This window comes from Bombina bombina, chromosome 3 (assembly GCF_027579735.1).
Source record: "Bombina bombina isolate aBomBom1 chromosome 3, aBomBom1.pri, whole genome shotgun sequence".
NCBI classification, from domain to species: Eukaryota; Metazoa; Chordata; class Amphibia; order Anura; family Bombinatoridae; genus Bombina; species Bombina bombina.
The window spans coordinates 1,279,291,904-1,279,314,364 of NC_069501.1; the positions used below are offsets into that span (position 1 = coordinate 1,279,291,904).

At 43.4% G+C, this 22,461-nt stretch overlaps 1 protein-coding gene across 1 annotated transcript in view; it reads left to right on the plus strand.

Moving 5' to 3' along the window:
* FHIP1B (FHF complex subunit HOOK interacting protein 1B) overlaps positions 1 to 22,461 on the plus strand; it is a gene marked incomplete in the record, with an annotated part of 380,930 nt that overhangs the window by 188,549 nt on the left and 169,920 nt on the right. Inside the window, 1 exon segment of the mRNA XM_053708840.1 lies at positions 11,053 to 11,277. Within this exon segment, the coding sequence (XP_053564815.1) occupies positions 11,053 to 11,277 (225 nt within the window).

A 22,461-nucleotide genomic window follows, 5' to 3' on the forward strand; every position in this document is an offset into this window, starting at 1 on the left:
GGAGGGAGCAGTTTCTACTCTAGCTAAGCGTACCACTATCCCTGTCGAGGACAGTTGTGCTTTTCTAGATCCAATGGATTAAGAAAATTTTTATTCAACAAGGTTTTATTCTCCAGCCTCTTGCATGCATTGCCCCAGTCACTGCTGCTGCGGCTTTCTGGTTTGAGTCTCTAGAGGATGCTCTTCAGGTTGAAACCCCGTTGGAAGATATTATTGACAAGCTTAAGGCTCTTAAGCTAGCCAATTGTTTTGTTTCTGATGCCGTTGTTCATTTAACCAAGCTAACGGCTAAAAATTCAGGTTTTGCTATTCAGGCGCGTAGGGCGCTATGGCTTAAATCCTGGTCAGCTGACGTGACTTCAAAGTCTAAACTTCTCAACATTCCCTTCAAAGGACAGACCCTATTCGGGCCTGGACTGAAGGAGATCATTTCTGACATCACTGGAGGAAAAGGTCACGCCTTTCCTCAAGACAGGTCCAACAAATTAAGGACCAAACAGTCTAGTTTTCGGCCCTTTCGAAACTTCAAGAGTGGCGCAGCTTCAACTTCCTCTAACACAAAACAAGAGGGAACTTTTGCCCAGTCTAAGCCAGTCTGGAGACCTAACCAGGCTTGGAACAAGGGGAAACAGGCCAAGAAGCCTGCTGCTGCCTATAAGACAGCATGAAGGAGCAGCCCCCGATCCGGAAACGGATCTAGTAGGGGGCAGACTCTCTCTCTTCACCCACGCTTGGGCAAGAGATGTCCAGGATCCCTGGGCATTGGAAATTGTGTCCAAGGGTTATCTTCTGGAATTCAAAACCTCTCCCCCAAAAGGGAGATTTAATCTCTCACTTTTATCTGCAAACCAGATAAAGAGAGAAGCATTCTTACATTGTGTTCAAGACCTCCTAGTTATGGGAGTGATCCACCCAGTTCTGCAGGAGGAACAGGGACAGGGCTTTTATTCAAATCTGTTTGTTGTTCCCAAGAAAGAGGGAACATTCAGACCAATCTTAGATCTCAAGATCTTAAACAAATTTCTCAGAGTCCCATCCTTCAAGATGGAGACTATTTGAACCATCCTTCCTATGATCCAGGAGGGTCAATACAGGCACAACCAGTTTGTGGCTCTTCCCTTCGGGTTGGCCACGGCACCAAGAATCTTTACAAAGGTTCTAGGGTCCCTTCTAGCGGTCCTAAGGCCGCGGGCTATAGCAGTAGCCCCTTACTCAGACGACATTCTGATACAGGCGTCGACTTTTCAAGTTGCCAGGTCTCACACGGATATTGTTCTGGCATTTCTGAGGTCGTATGGGTGGAAAGTGAACGAAGAAAAAAGTTCTCTATCCCCTCTCACAAGAGTTTCCTTCCTAGGAACTCTGATAGATTCTGTAGAAATTAAGATTTACCTGACAGAGGCCAGGTTGTCGAAACTTCTAAATTCCTGCCGTGTTCTTTATTCTACTTCTCGCCCTTCAGTGGCTCAGTGTATGGTGGCTATCTCGGGGCTATCTCGGGTCCATCTGTCCAAGGGTATGACCTTCCGCAGGCCAGATTGGACAATAGTAACGACAGATGCCAGCCTTCTGGGCTGGGGTGCAGTCTGGAACTCCCTGAAGGCTCAGGGCTTGTGGACTCAGGAGGAGACACTCCTTCCGATAAACATTCTGGAACTAAGAGCGATATTCAATGCTCTTCAGGCTTGGCCTCAGCTAGCTGCAGTCAGGTTCATCAGATTTCAGTCGGACAACATCACGACTGTAGCTTACAACAACCATCAAGGGGGATCAAGGAGTTCCCTAGCAATGTTGGAGGTTTCAAAAATAATTCTATGGGCAGAGGTTCACTCTTGCCATCTATCAACTATCCATATCCCAGGAGTAGAGAACAGACTTTTCATCTGGGGGAGTGCGAACTCCATCCGGAGGTGTTTGCACAGTTGATTCAACTTTGGGGCAAACCAGAACTGGATCTCATGGTGTCTAGTCAGAACGCCAAGCTTCCTTGTTACGGGTTCAGGTCCAGGAATCCCAAGGCAGCTCTGATAGATGCTCTAGCAGCGCCTTGGTCTTTCAACCTGGCTTATGCGTTTCCACCGTTTCCTCTGCTCTCTCGTTTGATTGCCAAGATCAAGCAGGAGAGAGCTTCGGTGATTTTGATAGCTCCTGCGTGGCCACGCATGACTTGGTACGCAGATCTGGTGGACATGTCATTCTTTCCACCATGGACTCTGCCGCTGAGGCAGGACCTTCTACTTCAAGGTCCCTTCAAACGTCCAAATCTAATTTCTCTGCGTCTGACTACTTGGAGATTGAACGCTTGATTTTGTCAAAACGTGGTTTTTCCGAGTCGGTCATTGATACCTTAATTCAGGCTCGAAAGCCTGTCACCAGGAAAATCTATCATAAGATATGGTGTAAATATCTTCATTGGTGTGAAGTAGGTTAATGGTAGCGGCAATGGACATAGTGCCGTTTGCCCGCCTACATCTCAGACCGCTGCAACTCTGCATGCTCAGTCAGTGGAATGGGGATTACACAGATTTGTCCCCTCTACTAAATCTGGATCAAGAGACCAGGGATTCTCTTCTCTGGTGGCTATCTCGGGTCCATCTGTCCAAGGGTATGACCTTCCGCAGGCCAGATTGGACAATAGTAACGACAGATGCCAGCCTTCTGGGCTGGGGTGCAGTCTGGAACTCCCTGAAGGCTCAGGGCTTGTGGACTCAGGAGGAGACACTCCTTCCGATAAACATTCTGGAACTAAGAGCGATATTCAATGCTCTTCAGGCTTGGCCTCAGCTAGCTGCAGTCAGGTTCATCAGATTTCAGTCGGACAACATCACGACTGTAGCTTACAACAACCATCAAGGGGGATCAAGGAGTTCCCTAGCAATGTTGGAGGTTTCAAAAATAATTCTATGGGCAGAGGTTCACTCTTGCCATCTATCAACTATCCATATCCCAGGAGTAGAGAACTGGGAGGCGGATTTTCTAAGTCGACAGACTTTTCATCCGGGGGAGTGCGAACTCCATCCGGAGGTGTTTGCACAGTTGATTCAACTTTGGGGCAAACCAGAACTGGATCTCATGGTGTCTCGTCAGAACGCCAAGCTTCCTTGTTACGGGTTCAGGTCCAGGAATCCCAAGGCAGCTCTGATAGATGCTCTAGCAGCGCCTTGGTCTTTCAACCTGGCTTATGCGTTTCCACCGTTTCCTCTGCTCCCTCGTCTGATTGCCAAGATCAAGCAGGAGAGAGCTTCAGTGATTTTGATAGCTCCTGCGTGGCCACGCATGACTTGGTACGCAGATCTGGTGGACATGTCATTCTTTCCACCATGGACTCTGCCGCTGAGGCAGGACCTTCTACTTCAAGGTCCCTTCAAACGTCCAAATCTAATTTCTCTGCGTCTGACTGCTTGGAGATTGAACGCTTGAATTTGTCAAAACGTGGTTTTTCCGAGTCGGTCATTGATACCTTAATTCAGGCTCGAAAGCCTGTCACCAGGAAAATCTATCATAAGATATGGTGTAAATATCTTCATTGGTGTGAATCCAAGGGTTACTCATGGAGTAAAGTAAGGATTCCCAGGATATTTTCTTTTCTCCAAGAAGGATTGGAGAAGGGATTGTCAGCTAGTTCCTTAAAGGGACAGATTTCTGCTCTGTCTATTCTTTTGCACAAGCGTCTGGCGGATGTTCCAGACGTTCAGGCGTTTTGTCAGGCTTTAGTTAGAATCAAGTTTGTGTTTAAACCTGTTGCTCCGCCATGGAGTTTAAATTTAGTTCTTAAAGTTCTTCAAGGGGTTCCGTTTGAACCTCTGCATTCCATAGATATCAAGCTTTTATCTTGGAAAGTTCTGTTCTTGGTAGTTATCTCTTCGGCTCGAAGAGTTTCAGAGTTATCTGCCTTGCAGTGTGATTCCCCTTATCTGATCTTCCATGCAGATAAGGTTGTTTTGCGTACCAAACCTGGGTTTCTTCCTAAGGTGGTATCCAATAAGAATATCAATCAAGAGATTGTTGTTCCGTCACTGTGTCCTAATTCTTCTTCAAAGAAGGAACGTCTATTACACAATCTTGATGTGGTTCGTGCTTTAAAGTTTTATTTACAAGCTACTAAAGATTTTCGTCAAACATCTGCATTGTTTGTTGTCTACTCTGGACAAAGGAAAGGCCAAAAGGCTTCAGCAACTTCTCTTTCTTTTTGGTTAAGAAGTATAATCCGCTTAGCTTATGAGACTGCTGGCCAGCAGCCTCCTGAAAGAATTACAGCTCATTCCACTAGAGCGGTGGCTTGGGGCCTTTAAAAATGAGGCTTCTGTTGAACAGATTTGTAAGGCGGCGACTTGGTCTTCGGAGGCTATTTTTGGGAGAAAGGTCTTACAGGCAGTGGTGCCTTCTGTTTAAGCGCCTGCCTTGTCCCTCCCTTCATCCGTGTCCTATAGCTTTGGTATTGGTATCCCACAAGTAATGGATGAATCCGTGGACTGGATACACCTTATAAGAGAAAACAAAATTTATGCTTACCTGATAAATTTATTTCTCTTGTGGTGTATCCAGTCCACGGCCCGTCCTGTCATTTTAAGGCAGGTGTTTTTTAATTTTTAAACTACAGTCACCACTGCACCCTATAGTTTCTCCTTTCTCTTGCTTGTCTTCGGTCGAATGACTGGGAGGTGGCAGTTAGGGGAGGAGCTATATAGACAGCTCTGCTGTGGGTGATCCTCTTGCAGCTTCCTGTTGGGAAGGAGAATATCCCACAAGTAATGGATGAATCCGTGGACTGGATACACCACAAGAGAAATAAATTTATCAGGTAAGCATAAATTTTGTTTTTATTATTTTTTTTAGCTTACTCTGTTCTTTTCTGGGGTCTAGCCTAGTCCACATCAGTCTCTTCAGTAGGGCAGTGGTGGCTTTTGAGCACTTGAGAACTTGTGAGGTACAATCCTCACTGTGTTTTCTCAAGAATCTGCTGCCCTAACTAGAAAACCTGAGTCGGTTTACTCAGTTTTTCTCTCTTCACAGATTCATGTGAGCTGCTGCACCCTCTCAAACCAGGTGAGCTGTCCTGCTGCCGGACAGCACTTTCAGGTAAGTGCCATTTTAATTTTCTTTTGCAAGGAGATTGCTGGCACTTGTTACAGCTAAAAGCTGTCTTATTTAATATGGGATTTTATTAAACCTTCATGTTTGGGGTTTCTTTTAGGCAGTTTGGCATTGAGACTGTGAGGTGATTTATGGGGGCTCAGTGTGTTATAGTAGTTTTTATACTTTAACTTTCGGTCATGGAGATTACTGTTGTAAGCCTTTTTTTTTTTTTTTTGTCAGTTAGGGCTCTGTAACCGCTCTGTATTTGAAAATGAGCTGCAGGACAGGTAGGCAACTCAGTAAAGCTACTGATGTGTATAGGTAGTCTGAGGTCTATTTGGTTTGTGGCACTAACACACATCTCTATTTAAAGACACAGTACACATTTTATTTTTTATTTTCAAATAAAGAATTTTTACACGTTATCCTTATTTATTACATAAGATGGATCAAGAGCCTTTTTAAACTATTATCCCAGGCGAAGTTGCTGCTTGCCAGTTCCTTTTTGTTCCTCATGCTTTGAGAGAACCTTAAGTTATAGAGATAAAATATTTGACCATGAGCCACCATTATCCCAGGCAAATGCTGTTCAGGTGTCTCCTGTTGCAGATATGCCACAGCTTTCTCCTCAAGCGTCCCAACTTTTTCAGTCTCCACATACAGTGCCCTGTGTTTTGCAATCCTGTAGGATTTTCTCTACAAGACATTGCTTCCCAGGTATCCCTTGCAGTATCTGAGGCCTTGTCAGCTTTCCTCATGTTGCAGGGAAGGCGTAAAAGGAAATTTAAGGAAACAGTTAGTAAGGTTTCTGATCAAGTTCTAGCTATCCAGATTGTCCCTTCCCATAAAACAGAGGAAGAAGACATGTCGGTAGCATCTGAGGGGGAAATCTCAGACTCAGACAGTGTAATTCCTCTTTCTGTTGCTGAAGTGGTATCCTTCAGCTTTAAGCTAGAACACCTTCGCTTATTACTTAAGGAGGTTTTGACTACTTTGGACAACTCCGACACAACTGTCGTAGTCGATCCTAAAAAGTCTAGTAAATTGAACAAATACTTTGATGTTCCCTCCGTGGTGGAGGTTTTACCGGTTCCTGATCCTGCTTCAGAGATTATTGCTCAAGAATGGGATAGACCTGGTATTCCCTTTTCTCCATCTCCTATTTTTAAATAGATGTTTCCTATAGCGGATTCTATTAAGGAGTTGTGGCAGACGGTTCTTAAGGTAGAAGAAGAGATCTCCACTTTGGCCAAGAGGACTACTATTCCCATAGAGGATAGTTGTTCTTTTAAAGATCCAATGGATAAAAAATTGGAGGCTTTACTAAATAAGATGTATGTCCACCAGGGTCTACAATGGCAACCTGCGGTGTTTATCGCCACTGTTACCAGAGCTGTGGCTTACTGGTTTGATGTGTTTTGTCTGAATCTCTTCAGATGTATACCCCTCTTGATTAGATCCAGGACAGGATTAAGGCTCTCAAGTTAGCCAATTCCTTCATTACAGATGCTTCCTTATAGGGTATTAAACTGGGAGCCAAAATTTCCTTGTTTGGACCTGGTTTGGGGGAAATTATCTCAGATATTACTGGAGGGAAGGGTTCTTTACTTCCTCAATGTAAAAGAATAAGCAGAAGGGACGTCAGAGTAATTTTCGTAACTTTAAAGGCAAGTCTTCCTCCCCTTCCTCGAAGCAAGAGCAAGCCAAGCCTTCCTGGAAGCCCAGCCAGTCCTGGAATAAGTCAGCATGAAGGGTTGGCCCCCGATCCGGGAGCGGATCTTGTAGGGGGCAGGCTCTCACTTTTTTCCTAGGCTTGGATAAGAGATGTAACGGATTCCTGGGCAGTGGACATTGTCTCCCAGGGATACAAAATAGACTTCAAATCTTTTCCTCCCAGAGGCAGGTTTCTCCTCTCCATATTATATGTAGACCAGATAAAAAGAGAGGCGTTCTTACATTGTGTCAATGACCTTGTCACCCTGTGGGTAATATTTCCAGTTCCCTTTCATGAAAGGGGTCTGGGATTTTACTTGAATCTGTTCGTAGTTCCCAAAAAGGAGGGAACTTTTTGACTAATCCTAGATCTAAAATGTTTAAACAAGTTTCTCAGAGTGTCATTCTTCAAGATGGAGACTATACGCTCCATTCTTCCCTTGGTACAAGAGGGTCAGTTCATGACAACCATAGACCTAAAGGATGCATACCTTCATGTTCCCATTCACAGGGACCATCACAAGTTTCTGAGATTCGCCTTTTTGGACAATCATTTCCAGTTTGTGGCCCTTCCATCAGGCCTTGCCACTGCTCCCAGATTTTTTTCAAAGGTTCTGGGGGCTCTTTTAGGTGTGCTTCGATCTCGGGGCATTGCAGTGGCACCTTATCTGGACGACATTCCGGTTCAGGCGCCATCTTTTCAACAAGCATAATCTCATACGGAGATCTTGTCTTTTCTTCGATCCCATGGATGGAAGGGGAATCAGGAAAAAAGTTCTCTGGTTCCAGCTACAAGGGTCATATTTTTGGGGACCATAATAGACTCCCTGTTAAAGATTTTTCTAACGGAGGTCAAAAAAAGAAAGATTTTCGACTATTGTCTTGCCCTTCAGTCCTCTCCACGGCCGTCAGAGGCTCAATGTATGGAGGTAATTGGTCTGATGGTGGCTTCCATGGACTTCATTCTGTTTGCTCGGTTCCATCTCAGACCTCAGCAGTTATGCATGCTCAGACAATAGAACGAGGACTAGACGGACCTGTCTCCGCATGTAGATCTAGATCAGGCATCAATAGACTCTCTTCCGTGGTGGCTTTATCAGGATCATCTCTCCCAGGGTACTTGATTCCGCAAACCCTCTTGGGTGATTGTGACCACGGATTCCAGCCTTCTAGGTTGGGGAGCAGTGTGAGGTTTGTTGAAGGCTCAGGGCTTATGGACCCAGGAGGAGTCAGTCCTGCCCATAAAGATCTTAGAGCTGAGAGCAATCTTCAATGCTCTTCTGGCCTGGCCTCAGTTAGCCTAAGCCCAGTTTATCAGATTCCAGTCGGACAACATAACCTCAGGGGCCTACATCAACCACCAGGGGGAACTCAGAGTTCCTTGGCCATGACAGAGGTAGCCTGAATTATTCAGTGGGCGGAGACCCACAACTGCTGTCTTTCTGCGATCCACATCCCAGGAGTGGACAATTGGTAAGCAGATTTTCTGAGCTTCCCGGGGAGTGGGAACTTCATTTGGATGTGTTTTCCAGCTTGACCCTCAAGTGGGGGCAGCGGAAGATGGATCTCATGGCTTCTCATCAGAATGCCAAACTTCCGAGATACGGCTCTAGGTCAAGAGATCCGTAGGCATTTCTGATCGATGTTCTGGCAGTTCCTTGGTACTTCAGTCTAGCATACCTATTTCCTCTGTTCACTCTCCTTCCAAGAGTCATTGCTCAAATCAAGCAGAAGAGGGTGTCTGTAATTCTCATAACCTAGGGGAAATGTCATCTTTTCCACCTTGGAGACTGCCTCTGAGGAAGGACCTTTTACTTCAGGGTCCCTTTCTTCATTCAAATCTCGTTTTTTCTGAAGCTGACTGCTTCGAAATTGAACACTTTTAGATAAAACACAGTTTTATCTAAACATGGATTTTCTGAGTCGGCCATTGAGACGTTGATTCAGGCTCATAAGCCTGTGACTCGCAGGATTTACCATAAGATCTGGCGTAAATACCTGTATTGGTGTGAATCCAAAGGATACTCTTGGAGTAGAGTAAGGATTCCTAGGATTTTGTCCTTTCTCCAGGATGGTCTGAAGAAGGGTTTGTCGGCAAGTACTCTATAGGATCAGATTTCGGCATTGTCTATTTTGTTACATAAGCGCTTGGCAGATGTGCCAGATCGTTTTGTTAGGCCTTGGTTAGAATTTGGCCTGTGTTTAAAGGGACATTATACACTCATTTTTTCTTTGCATAAATGTTTTGTAGATGATCTATTTATATAGCCCATAAAGGTTTTTTTTTTAAAAAAAATGTATAGTTTTGCTTATTTTTTAATAACATTGCTCTGATTTTCAGACTCCTAACCAAGCCTCAAAGTTTTATGTGAATACTGTCAGCTACCTTCTCCAGCTTGCTCCTGCTTGTGTAAATGATCTTTTCATATGCAAAAGAAGGGTGAGGGGGGGAGTGTCTTATTTCCCACTTGCAGTGGGCTTTCCAGCTACCTTTTCAACAGAGGTAAACTGAGAGCTTCTAAGTAAGTTTTTAAACAGTTTTATACTGGATTTTTATATCAATATCTGTGCATCTTATTCTATATAGTAGTGTCTATTACATGGAGGTATATGAAAATGAGTGTATACTGTCCCTTTAAACCTTTTACTCCTCCATGGAGTCTTAACCTTGTTCTTAAAGTTTTACAACAGGCTCCGTTTGAGCCTATGCATTCTTTAGATATTAAGATGTTATCGTGGAAAGTTTTGTTTCGTGTTGCTATTTCCTCTGCTGAGAGTTTCTAAACTCTCTGCTTTACAGTGTGATTCCCCTTATCTTATATTTCACTCTGATAAGGTGGTTCTGCGTACTAAGTTTAGTTTCCTGCCCAAAGTTGTTTCGGTCAAGAATATTAATCAGGAAATCGTTGTACCTTCTTTGTGTCCTAATTCTCCTTCTCACAAAAACGCTTGTTGCATAATCTGGATGTTGTGCGAGCGCTAAAATTTTATTTGCAGGCAACTAAGGACTTTCGTCAGTCTTCTGCATTGTTTGTTTGCTTTTCTGGGAAACGCAAGGGTCAGAAAGCTACAGCTACTTCACTTTCCCTTTGGCTGAAGAGCGTTATTCGCTTGGCATATTAGACTGCTGGACAGCAACGGCCTGAGAAAATCACAGTTCATTCCACAAGAGCTGTTTCTTCTTCCTGGGCCTTCAAAAATGAAGCTTCTGTGGAACAGATTTGCAAGGCTGCAACTTGGTCATCTTTGCACACTTTTTCCAAACTCTATAAATTCGATACTTTTGCCTCGGCTGTGGCTTCTTTTGGGAGAAAGGTTCTTCAAGCAGTGGTGCCTTCTGTTTAGGTTCCTGTCTTGTCCCTCCCTTATCATCTGTGTCCTCTGGCTTGGGTATTGGTTCCCAACAGTAATTGATAATGATCCATGGACTCACCGTGTCATTAGAAAGAAAACAAAATTTATGCTTACCTGATAAATTTATTTACTTCTTGACACGGTGAGTCCACGGCCCGCCCTGTATTCAGACAGTTTCTTTTTATATCAACCTCAGGCACCTCTGCATCTTGTGTTACTTCCTTTCTCTCCTTTCCCTTTGGTCGAATGACTGGGGGATTGTGGGTAGGGGAGTGATATTTAACAGCTTTGCTGTGGTGCTCTTTGCCTCCTCCTGCTGGCCAGGAGTGATATTCCCAACAGTATTTGATGATGATCCATGGACTCACCGTGTCAAGAAAGAAATATATTTATCAGGTAAGCTTAAATTTAGTTTTTGCGTTATACTAGATCGGAAAACAAATTGGATGAGAGTTCCATTTTGAATATATCTGTGAGTGCAAGTAAGGATGGGAGTATTAGGCAGGCAAGCATTGGAAGAGACCGATAAATGGATAGATACAGATAGATAGATAGATAGATAGATAGATATAGCTATGTAAGAAAATAAAGTCATGTACATTTTATAAAACATAGAGTTACTAGATGAGGTTATTAAGGATGAGTTCTGGTGACTTGGTCACCGTTGATGAGTGCTTATATATCAGAGACTGTTGGTATTCAGCAGTCATTTTTCAAGGTTAACCATTGGAAGGGGCTGAGGAAGTTGGAGAAGAAGGCAAGGTCCAGGTATAAAGCCAAATGTGGCAGTTATATATTAAGTGGATTGCCAGAACCATGTTTTTATTTATACTCTTGAATGAGGCAAAGTGAGCACTAATTGTGGGATGCTATGTAGCTTATGTTTGCATGGGTTGTATCTTGTTACAGGTGCTGCAGATTCTGGAACGTCATGGGCCCTGTGCTGAACCACCAACTGCTGATGACCTAAGCTGTGTGCGCAACAACACATACCAAATGCTGAGCCTGCTGGCAGAGGAGCGGCCACATGACAGCGATGGCCCAGGTCCCATCTTGGGGTACATGGCATCTGAGGGCATACTGGAGAGGTTGCTTAAATGGCATCTGCAAAGGGATTTCAACGAGGACAAAAAGGTAACGTCAACTCAACTTTGAAACGTCTTCACTAATGCTTTCATTGCCCATCTGTTACACTGAAGTCACCCTGTAAACCCATCAGTTCCACTAGTTTGTTGCTTCTGTAACTTATTTTCTTTAAATTCTCTAAGATGAGGTGTGGAGCTTGATGGAAGTGTCACTGTGGAAGGGAAGATGCAAAGGCTTAAATAAAAATGTGTATAAATTCATAAATTCTCCCTTCCTTGCCTGGTCAGTTTGGTTTCCCTTTTAGTACTGATTTAGATTTAGGTGGGCTGACCTGGTATTTAGCTCTGTCTGAAGTGTTTCATTTACTCAGATGAAGAAAAGAGAAATTAAATCAAACCTAAATTCTTTTTATGGCATATCCATAGACAATACAATCACATATGACTGTTGATTAAACAGCAGATGTAGTAACCTCACAAATGGGTTCAAAGTTGGAAGCCGTAAGTACATATCTAAACAAGCAGTATGTCCTGTGGAGGCATCATGACTACATGAGCCCATTTAGTAACAAATTGTTAAAATTTGGACTTTCAGTATATTAGTGTTTAGGCAATGAAGGCAACTGCCATGTAAAACTGGGCATGCAGGTTACACTTTGTGATGCCTGTACTGTTGCTGTGATTTCACAGGAAATGTCTTATAGGTCTTGATGAGCTAAAGCTCTCTGCTCAGGTGAGATGATCTAAAGCTCTCTGCTCAGGTGAGATGATCTAAAGCTCTCTGCTTAGGTGAGATGATCTAAAGCTCTCTGCTTAGGTGAGATGATCTAAAGCGCTATGCTCAGGTGAGATGATCTAAAGCTCTCTGCTCAGGTGAGATGATCTAAAGCTCGCTGCTCAGGTGAGATGATCTAAAGCTCTCTGCTCAGATGAGATGGTCTAAAGCTCTCTGCTCAGGTGAGATGGTCTAAAGTTCTCTGCTCAGATGAGATAATCTAAAGCTCTCTGTTCCGGTGAGATGGTCTAAAGCTCTCTGCTCAGGTGAGATGATCTAAAGCTCTCTGCTTAGGTGAGATGATCTAAAGCTCTCTGCTCAGGTGCGATAATCTAAAGCTATCTGCTCAGGTGAGATGATCTAAAGCTCTCTGCTCAGGTGAGATGGTCTAAAGCTCTCTGCTCAGGTGAGATGGTCTAAAGCTCTCTGCTCAGGTGAGATGGTCTAAAGCTCTCTGCTCAGTTGAGATGGTCTAAAGCTCTCTGCTCAGATGAGATGGTCGAAAGCTCTCTGCTCAGGTGAGATGATCTAAAGCTCTCTTCTCAGGTGAGATGGTCTAAAGCTCTCTGCTCAGGTGAGATGGTCTAAAGCTCTCTGCTCAGGTGAGATGATATAAAGCTCTCTGCTCAGGTGAGAGGATCTAAAGTTCTCTGCTCAGGTGAGATGATATAAAGCTCTCTGCTCAGGTGAGATTATCTAAAGCTCTCTGCTCAGGTGAGATGATCTAAAGCTCTCTGCTCAGGGGAGATGGTCTAAAGCTCTCTGCTCAGGTGAGATGATCTAAAGCTCTCTGCTCAGGTGAGATGATCTAAAGCTCTCTGCTCAGGGGAGATGGTCTAAAGCTCTCTGCTCAGGTGAGATGATCTAAAGCTTTCTGGTCAGGTGAGATGATCTAAAGCTCTCTGCTTAGGGGAGATGATCTAAAGCTCTCTGCTCAGGTGAGATGATCTAAAGCTCTCTGCTCAGGTGAGATGGTCTAAAGCTCTCTGCTCAGGTGAGATGGTCTAAAGCTCTCTGCTCAGGTGAGATGGTCTAAAGCTCTCTGCTCAGGTTAGATGGTCTAAAGCTCTCTGCTCAGGTGAGATGGTCTAAAGCTCTCTGCTCAGGTGAGATGGTCTAAAGCTCTCTGCTCAGGTGAGATGGTCTAAAGCTCTCTGCTCAGGTGAGATGATCTAAAGCTCTCTGCTCAGGTGAGATTATCTAGAAGTCTCATCAGTACAGTGAGGTCCCTCAACATTTTTTAGGAACATTTTACTTTGAGCTGTTTGTTATGCAGGTTCTGTATGCGAAGAAGACACATATATTACAATATAGGGTAAAAAAAATCCCAAAGTTTTTTGTGTGAGCTTCAGGGTTGGTTTTTCATGTGTCAGGTATAAGGTGCTGAAGTGCTTGTTGACCCTGTAGATGATATAAAGGTTAAATAACACTTAACTAGGATGGGATGTACAGTCTGTGAGTTGCACTTCTTGTAGTGTGTCTTGTGGATAATCCTGTAAGAATTTATCTTACAGAGCAAAGTGTGCCCATAGTTGTGTAGCTCTTATTATATAATAGCAGTCGTGCATACCTTGTTCTGTCGTAGCTTATTAAATGTATAAATACAGAACTTCCTGTAATGTCCTGATTGGGGATTATAGTTTGTGTGATGCAGTTTTTCCTTTTAGGTTTATCAAAAAGTATAGCTACTTTCTCCAACATAGGTGTGTCCGGTCCACGGCGTCATCCTTACTTGTGGGATATTCTCTTCCCCAACAGGAAATGGCAAAGAGCCCAGCAAAGCTGGTCACATGATCCCTCCTAGGCTCCGCCTTCCCCAGTCATTCTCTTTGCCGTTGCACAGGCAACATCTCCACAGAGATGGCTTAGAGTTTTTTGGTGTTTAAATGTAGTTTTTATTCTTCAATCAAGAGTTTGTTATTTTAAAATAGTGCTGGTATGTACTATTTACTCTGAAACAGAAAAGAGATGAAGATTTCTGTTTGTAAGAGGAAAATGATTTTAGCAACCGTTACTAAAATCGATGGCTGTTTCCACACAGGACTGTTGAGAGGAATTAACTTCAGTTGGGGGAAACAGTGAGCAGACTTTTGCTGCTTGAGGTATGACACATTTCTAACAAGACTTGGTAATGCTGGAAGCTGTCATTTTCCCTATGGGATCCGGTAAGCCATTTTTATTAAATAAGAATAAAGGGCTTCACAAGGGCTTTAAAGACTGGTAGACATTTTTCTGGGCTAAAACGATTGATTTATAAGCATTTTTAATAGTTTATAGCTTTGAGGAGTTATTTTATTCTTGGGAATTATGTTAAAGAAACGGCAGGCACTGTATTGGACACCTTTTTCACTGGGGGCCTTCTCTAATCATAGGCAGAGCCTCATTTTCGCGCCACTAATGCGCAGTTGTTTTTGGGAAGCAAGGCATGCAGATGCATGTGTGAGGAGCTCAGATACATAGAAAAAGCTTACTGAAGGCGTCATTTGGTATCGTATTCCCCTCTGGGCTTGGTTGGGTCTCAGCAAAGCAGATACCAGGGACTGTATAGGGGTTAAATATAAAAACGGCTCCGGTTCCGTTATTTTAAGAGTTAAAGCTTTCAAATTTGGTGTGCAATACTTTTAAGGCTTTAAGACACTGTGGTGAAATTTTGGTGAATTTTGAACAATTCCTTCATACTTTTTCACATATTCAGTAATAAAGTGTGTTCAGTTTAAAATTTAAAGTGACAGTAACGGTTTTATTTTAAAACGTTTTTTGTACTTTGTTATCAAGTTTATGCCTGTTTAACATGTCTGAACTATCAGATAGACTATGTTCTGTATGTGAGGAAGCCAAGGTTCCTTCTCATTTAAATAGATGTGATGTATGTGACAAACAATTTAGAGAAAATGATGCCCAAGATGATTCCTCAAGTGAGGGGAGTAAGCATGGTACTGCATCATCCCCTCCTTCGTCTACGCCAGTCTTGCCCACACAGGAGGCCCCTAGTACATCTAGTGCGCCAATACTCCTTACTATGCAACAATTAACGGCTGTAATGGATAATTCTATCAAAAACATTTTAGCCAAAATGCCCACTTATCAGCGAAAGCGCGACTGCTCTGTTTTAGAAAATACTGAAGAGCATGAGGACGCTGATGATAATGGTTCTGACATGACCCTACACCAGTCTGAGGGGGCCAGGGAGGTTTTGTCTGAGGGAGAAATTTCAGATTCAGGGAAAATTTCTCAACAAGCTGAACCTGATGTGATTACATTCAAATTTAAATTGGAACATCTCCGCGCTCTGCTTAAGGAGGTGTTGTCTACTCTGGATGATTGTGACAATTTGGTCATTCCAGAGAAATTATGTAAAATGGACAAGTTCCTAGAGGTCCCGGGGCCCCCCGAAGCTTTTCCTATACCCAAGCGGGTGGCGGACATTGTAAACAAAGAATGGGAAAGGCCCGGCATACCTTTTGTCCCTCCCCCTATATTTAAGAAATTGTTTCCTATGGTCGACCCCAGAAAGGACTTATGGCAGACAGTCCCCAAGGTCGAGGGGGCGGTTTCTACTCTAAACAAACGCACTACTATCCCTATAGAAGATAGTTGTGCTTTCAAAGATCCTATGGATAAAAAATTAGAGGGTTTGCTTAAAAAGATGTTTGTTCAGCAAGGTTACCTTCTACAACCAATTTCATGCATTGTTCCTGTCACTACAGCAGCGTGTTTCTGGTTCGATGAACTAGAAAAATCGATCGATAAAGATTCTTCTTATGAGGAGATTATGGACAGAGTTCACGCTGTTAAATTGGCTAACTCTTTTACTTTAGACGCCACTTTGCAATTAGCTAGATTAGCGGCGAAAAATTCAGGGTTTGCTATTGTGGCGCGCAGAGCGCTTTGGCTAAAATCTTGGTCAGCGGATGCGTCTTCCAAGAACAAATTGCTTAACATACCTTTCAAGGGGAAAACGCTGTTTGGCCCTGACTTGAAAGAGATTATTTCAGATATCACTGGGGGTAAGGGCCACGCCCTTCCTCAGGATAGGTCTTTTAAGGCTAAAAATAAACCAAATTTTCGTCCCTTTCGCAGAAACGGACCAGCCTCAAGTTCTACATCCTCTAAGCAAGAGGGTAATACTTCTCAAACCAAGCCAGCCTGGAGGCCAATGCAAGGCTGGAACAAAGGTAAGCAGGCCAAGAAACCTGCCACTGCTACCAAGACAGCATGAGATGTTGGCCCCCGATCCGGGACCGGATCTGGTGGGGGGCAGACTTTCTCTCTTCGCTCAGGCTTGGGCAAGAGATGTTCTGGATCCTTGGGCGCTAGAAATAGTCTCCCAAGGTTATCTTCTGGAATTCAAGGAGCTACCCCCAAGGGGAAGGTTCCACAGGTCTCAATTGTCTTCAGACCACATAAAAAGACAGGCATTCTTACATTGTGTAGAAGACCTGTTAAAAATGGGAGTGATTCATCCTGTTCCATTAGGAGAACAAGGGATGGGATTCTACTCCAATCTGTTCATAGTTCCCAAAAAAGAGGGAACATTCAGACCAATCTTAGATCTCAAGATCCTAAACAAATTTCTCAAGGTTCCATCGTTCAAAATGGAAACCATTCGGACAATTCTTCCTACCATCCAGGAAGGTCAATTCATGACCACGGTGGATTTAAAGGATGCGTATCTACATATTCCTATCCACAAGGAACATCATCGGTTCCTAAGGTTCGCCTTTCTGGACAAGCATTACCAGTTTGTGGCACTTCCATTCGGATTAGCCACTGCTCCAAGAATTTTCACAAAGGTACTAGGGTCCCTTCTAGCGGTGCTAAGACCAAGGGGCATTGCAGTAGTACCTTACCTGGACGACATACTGATTCAAGCGTCGTCTCTGCCACAAGCAAAGGCTCATACGGACATTGTCCTGGCCTTTCTCAGATCTCACGGGTGGAAAGTGATCGTAGAAAAAAGTTCTCTATCCCCATCAACAAGAGTTCCCTTCTTGGGAACAATAATAGACTCCTTAGAAATGAGGATTTTTCTGACAGAGGCCAGAAAATCAAAACTTCTAAGCTCTTGTCAAGTACTTCATTCTGTTCTTCTTCCTTCCATAGCGCAGTGCATGGAAGTAATAGGTTTGATGGTCGCGGCAATGGACATAGTTCCTTTTGCGCGAATTCATCTAAGACCATTACAACTGTGCATGCTCAGTCAGTGGAATGGGGATTATACAGACTTGTCTCCGACGATACAAGTAGATCAGAGGACCAGAGATTCACTCCGTTGGTGGCTGACTCTGGACAACCTGTCACAAGGAATGAGCTTCCGCAGACCAGAGTGGGTCATTGTCACGACCGACGCCAGTCTGGTGGGCTGGGGCGCGGTCTGGGAACCCCTGAAAGCTCAGGGTCTTTGGTCTCGGGAAGAATCTCTTCTCCCGATAAATATTCTGGAACTGAGAGCGATATTCAATGCTCTCAAGGCTTGGCCTCAGCTAGCAAAGGCCAAATTCATAAGGTTTCAATCAGACAACATGACGACTGTTGCGTATATCAACAATCAGGGGGGAACAAGGAGTTCCCTGGCGATGGAAGAAGTGACCAAAATACTAAAATGGGCGGAGACTCACTCCTGCCACTTGTCTGCAATCCACATCCCAGGAGTGGAAAATTGGGAAGCGGATTTTCTGAGTCGTCAGACATTTCATCCGGGGGAGTGGGAACTCCATCCGGAAATCTTTGCCCAAATAATTCAATTGTGGGGCATTCCAGACATGGATCTGATGGCGTCTCGTCAGAACTTCAAGGTTCCTTGCTACGGGTCCAGATCCAGGGATCCCAAGGCGACTCTAGTGGATGCACTAGTAGCACCTTGGAGCTTCAACCTAGCTTATGTGTTCCCACCGTTTCCTCTCATTCCCAGGCTGGTAGCCAGGATCAAACAGGAGAGGGTATCGGTGATCTTGATAGCTCCTGCGTGGCCACGCAGGACTTGGTATGCAGATCTGGTGAATATGTCATCGGCTCCACCATGGAAGCTACCTTTGAGACAGGACATTCTTGTTCAAGGTCCGTTCGAACATCCGAATCTGGCCTCACTCCAACTGACTGCTTGGAGATTGAACGCTTGATTTTATCAAAGCGAGGGTTCTCAGATTCTGTCATTGATACTCTTGTTCAGGCTAGAAAGCCTGTAACTAGAAAAATCTACCATAAAATATGGAAAAAATATATCTGTTGGTGTGAATCTAAAGGATTCCCATGGAACAAGATAAAAATTCCTAAGATTCTATCCTTTCTTCAAGAAGGTTTGGAGAAAGGATTATCTGCAAGTTCTTTGAAGGGACAGATTTCTGCTTTATCTGTTTTACTTCACAAAAAGCTGGCGGCTGTGCCAGATGTTCAAGCTTTTGTTCAGGCTCTGGTTAGAATCAAGCCTGTTTACAAACCTTTGACTCCTCCTTGGAGTCTCAATTTAGTTCTTTCAGTTCTTCAGGGGGTTCCGTTTGAACCCCTACATTCCGTTGATATCAAGTTATTATCTTGGAAAGTTTTGTTTTTGGTTGCAATTTCTTCTGCTAGAAGAGTTTCAGAGTTATCTGCTCTGCAGTGTTCTCCTCCTTATCTGGTGTTTCATGCAGATAAGGTGGTTTTGCGTACTAAACCTGGTTTTCTTCCGAAAGTTGTTTCTAACAAAAATATTAACCAGGAGATAGTCGTGCCTTCTTTGTGTCCGAATCCAGTTTCAAAGAAGGAACGTTTGTTACACAATTTGGATGTAGTTCGTGCTCTAAAATTCTATTTAGAGGCTACAAAGGATTTCAGACAAACTTCTTCCTTGTTTGTTGTTTATTCTGGTAAAAGGAGAGGTCAAAAAGCAACTTCTACCTCTCTCTCTTTTTGGCTTAAAAGCATCATCCGATTGGCTTATGAGACTGCCGGACGGCAGCCTCCTGAAAGAATCACAGCTCACTCCACTAGGGCCGTGGCTTCCACATGGGCCTTCAAGAACGAGGCTTCTGTTGAGCAGATATGTAAGGCAGCAACTTGGTCTTCACTGCACACTTTTACCAAATTTTACAAATTTGATACCTTTGCTTCTTCTGAGGCTATTTTTGGGAGAAAGGTTTTGCAAACCGTGGTGCCTTCCATCTAGGTGACCTGATTTGCTCCCTCCCATCATCCGTGTCCTAAAGCTTTGGTATTGGTTCCCACAAGTAAGGATGACGCCGTGGACCGGACACACCTATGTTGGAGAAAACAGAATTTATGCTTACCTGATAAATTACTTTCTCCAACGGTGTGTCCGGTCCACGGCCCGCCCTGGTTTTTTAATCAGGTCTGATGAATTATTTTCTCTAACTACAGTCACCACGGTATCATATGATTTCTCCTATGCATATTCCTCCTTTACGTCGGTCGAATGACTGGGGAAGGCGGAGCCTAGGAGGGATCATGTGACCAGCTTTGCTGGGCTCTTTGCCATTTCCTGTTGGGGAAGAGAATATCCCACAAGTAAGGATGACGCCGTGGACCGGACACACCGTTGGAGAAAGTAATTTATCAGGTAAGCATAAATTCTGTTTTTATGTTTTGTTTTCTAACAGATCTAGCATGAAATTACTTGAGGCAGTTTTATTGCAGTTAGAATTTAGAGGAGGCATTTACCCTTGTCTGGTAAACTGGTTGGTTTATTGTTATATGTAAACTGAAGGGAAGTTTCCAGTTTCAACCATAAAGATGAGCGGCCCCAAACCATTCCACTGCTTTTATATTCTGTTAGTATTATGATAAGCATGCACATAATGCAAACGTTCAAGAAACCACTAGCACTAGAAATGAACACATCATAACCCAATGATTACTGCTTATACGTGTGCTGTGTGTCGTGAAGCTGCCTGTGCATGGCTATCTGTCTTCATCGGCTGCTTAGATTGTCAAGGACCTATAGAAAAAATACAAATTGTCAGGCCTAGGCAGATTATATTTTCTATTATACCACCCACGCCTTCATGTGGTCCAACTTGATCACTGACCTGCCAGTACTGGTATTGTTTTACAGGAGCATGAGAGAAAATTATATTTATAGTAACCAGTAAATCAGTAAATCAGTTGTTCTTATGTGAAGCATGAAAGCCTGTCCTGCTTCATACAAATATTTATTTTGTGCCTTTTTCAGGGCTCAGATATCTTTTTTTCTCTCTTTCTGCATGTAATTGACTCAAGGAGGAAGAAGAGTGATTGATTTATATATATACAATGTAAAGTAGTTAGTGTACAGCCTGTATAACAGTGTAAATTTGCTGTCCCCTCAAAATAACTCAACACACAGTCTTTAAAGGGACACTGAACCCAATTTCTCTTGCAAGATGTATCGAGTCCACGGATTCATTCAATACTTGTGGGATATTCTCCTTCCCAACAGGAAGTGGCAAAGAGAGCACCCACAGCAGAGCTGTCTATATAGCTCCTCCCCTAATTCCACCCCCAGTCATTCTCTTTGCCTACTCTAAGTACTAGGAAGGGTAAAGTGAGTGTGATGACAAAAATGTTAGTTTTTATTTTCTCAAGCAAAAGTTTGTTATTTTAAATGGTACCGGTGTGTACTATTCACTCTCTAGCAGAAAAGGTATGAAGATTTCTGCAAGGAGGATGATGATCTTAGCACTTTGTAACTAAGATCCACTGCTGTTCCCACAGAGGCTGAGGAGTACAGGAAAACGTCAGTTGGGGGAACGGTTTGCATGCTAAGCTGCACTGAGGTATGTTCAGTCATTTTTTTTTTAGACAGACTGTGATAATTCTAGAAAAGGCTGACAGTATCCCCATGAGGGAAGGGTAAGCTGTATTCACAGACTTAGTATGGAATTCCAGCTTGCATAAGGGCTAAGTTATTACTGGTGACACTTATGAGAAAAACGTTTTTTATTAAAAGGATTAACGTTTTGAGGGACTTTGGAGGTTCATTTTGGGCTTATTTAAGGGTTATTAACCCACATGGCTAGTTTGGAAACACTTTGGTGTGTTTCTATTAGGCCCCACAGACATTGAGTGAGGTGGGAGGGGCCTATTTTCGCGCCTCAGATGCGCAGTTAATTTTACAGAAAAGACATAAAGCTGTTACTCTGGAGGGTCCTGCTGTGCTTGAGGGCCTAAAGGAAGTTTTTTCCCCACAAATCTATCCCTAAGGGCAGGTAGGCGCCACAGTAGAGCTGTGGCAAGGTGCTGAACGTTTTTATACTGGTTTTTGACGTTTTCTCAATATGGTTTTTCCATTAAGGGCTTAATCGTTTGACTAGTGGGGCAATCTTACTAAAGCTTTATGAATCCACTGTAAAAATTTCGAAAAGTTTACTGCTTTTTTACACTGTTTTGCAGAGTTGGTGCATCTTTTTTTCTCTTAAAGGCACAGTACCGTTTTTTTCTAAGTATTGTTTTACTTTGAATAAAGTGTTTTCCAAGCTTGCTTGTTTCATTACTAGCCTGTTTAACATATCTGACATCAAGGAAACTCCTTGTTCAATGTGTTTAGAAGCCATTGTGGAACCCCCTCTTAGAATGTGTCCCGCTTGCACTGATATGTCTATAAATTTTAAAGAGCATATTGTAGCACTTAAAAATATAGCGTTAGATGATTCTCAGACAGAAAGAAATGAGGTTATGCCATCTAGCTCTCCCCAAGTGTAACAACCAGTAACGCCCGCACAAGTGACGCCAAGTATCTCTAGTGCGTCACCTTCATTTACTTTACAATATATGGCCGCAGTTATGAATACAACCCTCACAGAGGTTTTATCTAAACTGCCTGGGTTACAAGGGAAGCGCAACAGCTCTGGGTTAAGAACAAATACTGAGCCTTCTGACGCTTTAGTAGCCGTATCCGATATACCCTCACAATGTTCTGAAGTAGGGGTAAGGGATTTACTGTCTGAGGGAGAGATTTCTGATTCAGGGAAGACGCTCCCTCAGACAGATTTTGATATGACTGTCTTTAAATTTAAGCTTGAACACCTCCGCTTGTTGCTCAGGGAGGTATTAGACTGTAGACTGTGACCCTATAGTGGTTCCAGAGAAATTGTGTAAAATGGACAGATACTTAGAGGTTCCTGTTTACACTGAATTTTTTCCAGTCCCTAAGAGGATTGTGACTATTGTTACTAAGGAGTGGGATAGACAAGGTATTCCGTTCGCTCCCCCTCCTGTTTTTAAGAAAATGTTTCCCATATCCGACACCATGCGGGACTCGTGGCAGACGGTCCCTAAGGTGGAGGGAGCTATTTCTACTCTCGACAAGCGTACAACTATACCTATCGAGGACAGTTTTGCTTTCAAAGATCCTATGGATAAAAAATTAGAGGGTCTCATAAAGAAAATTTTTGTTCATCAAGGTTTTCTTCTCCAACCTATTGCATGCATTGTTCCTGTAACTACTGCAGCTGCTTTCTGGTTCGAGTCTCTGGAAGAGGCTCT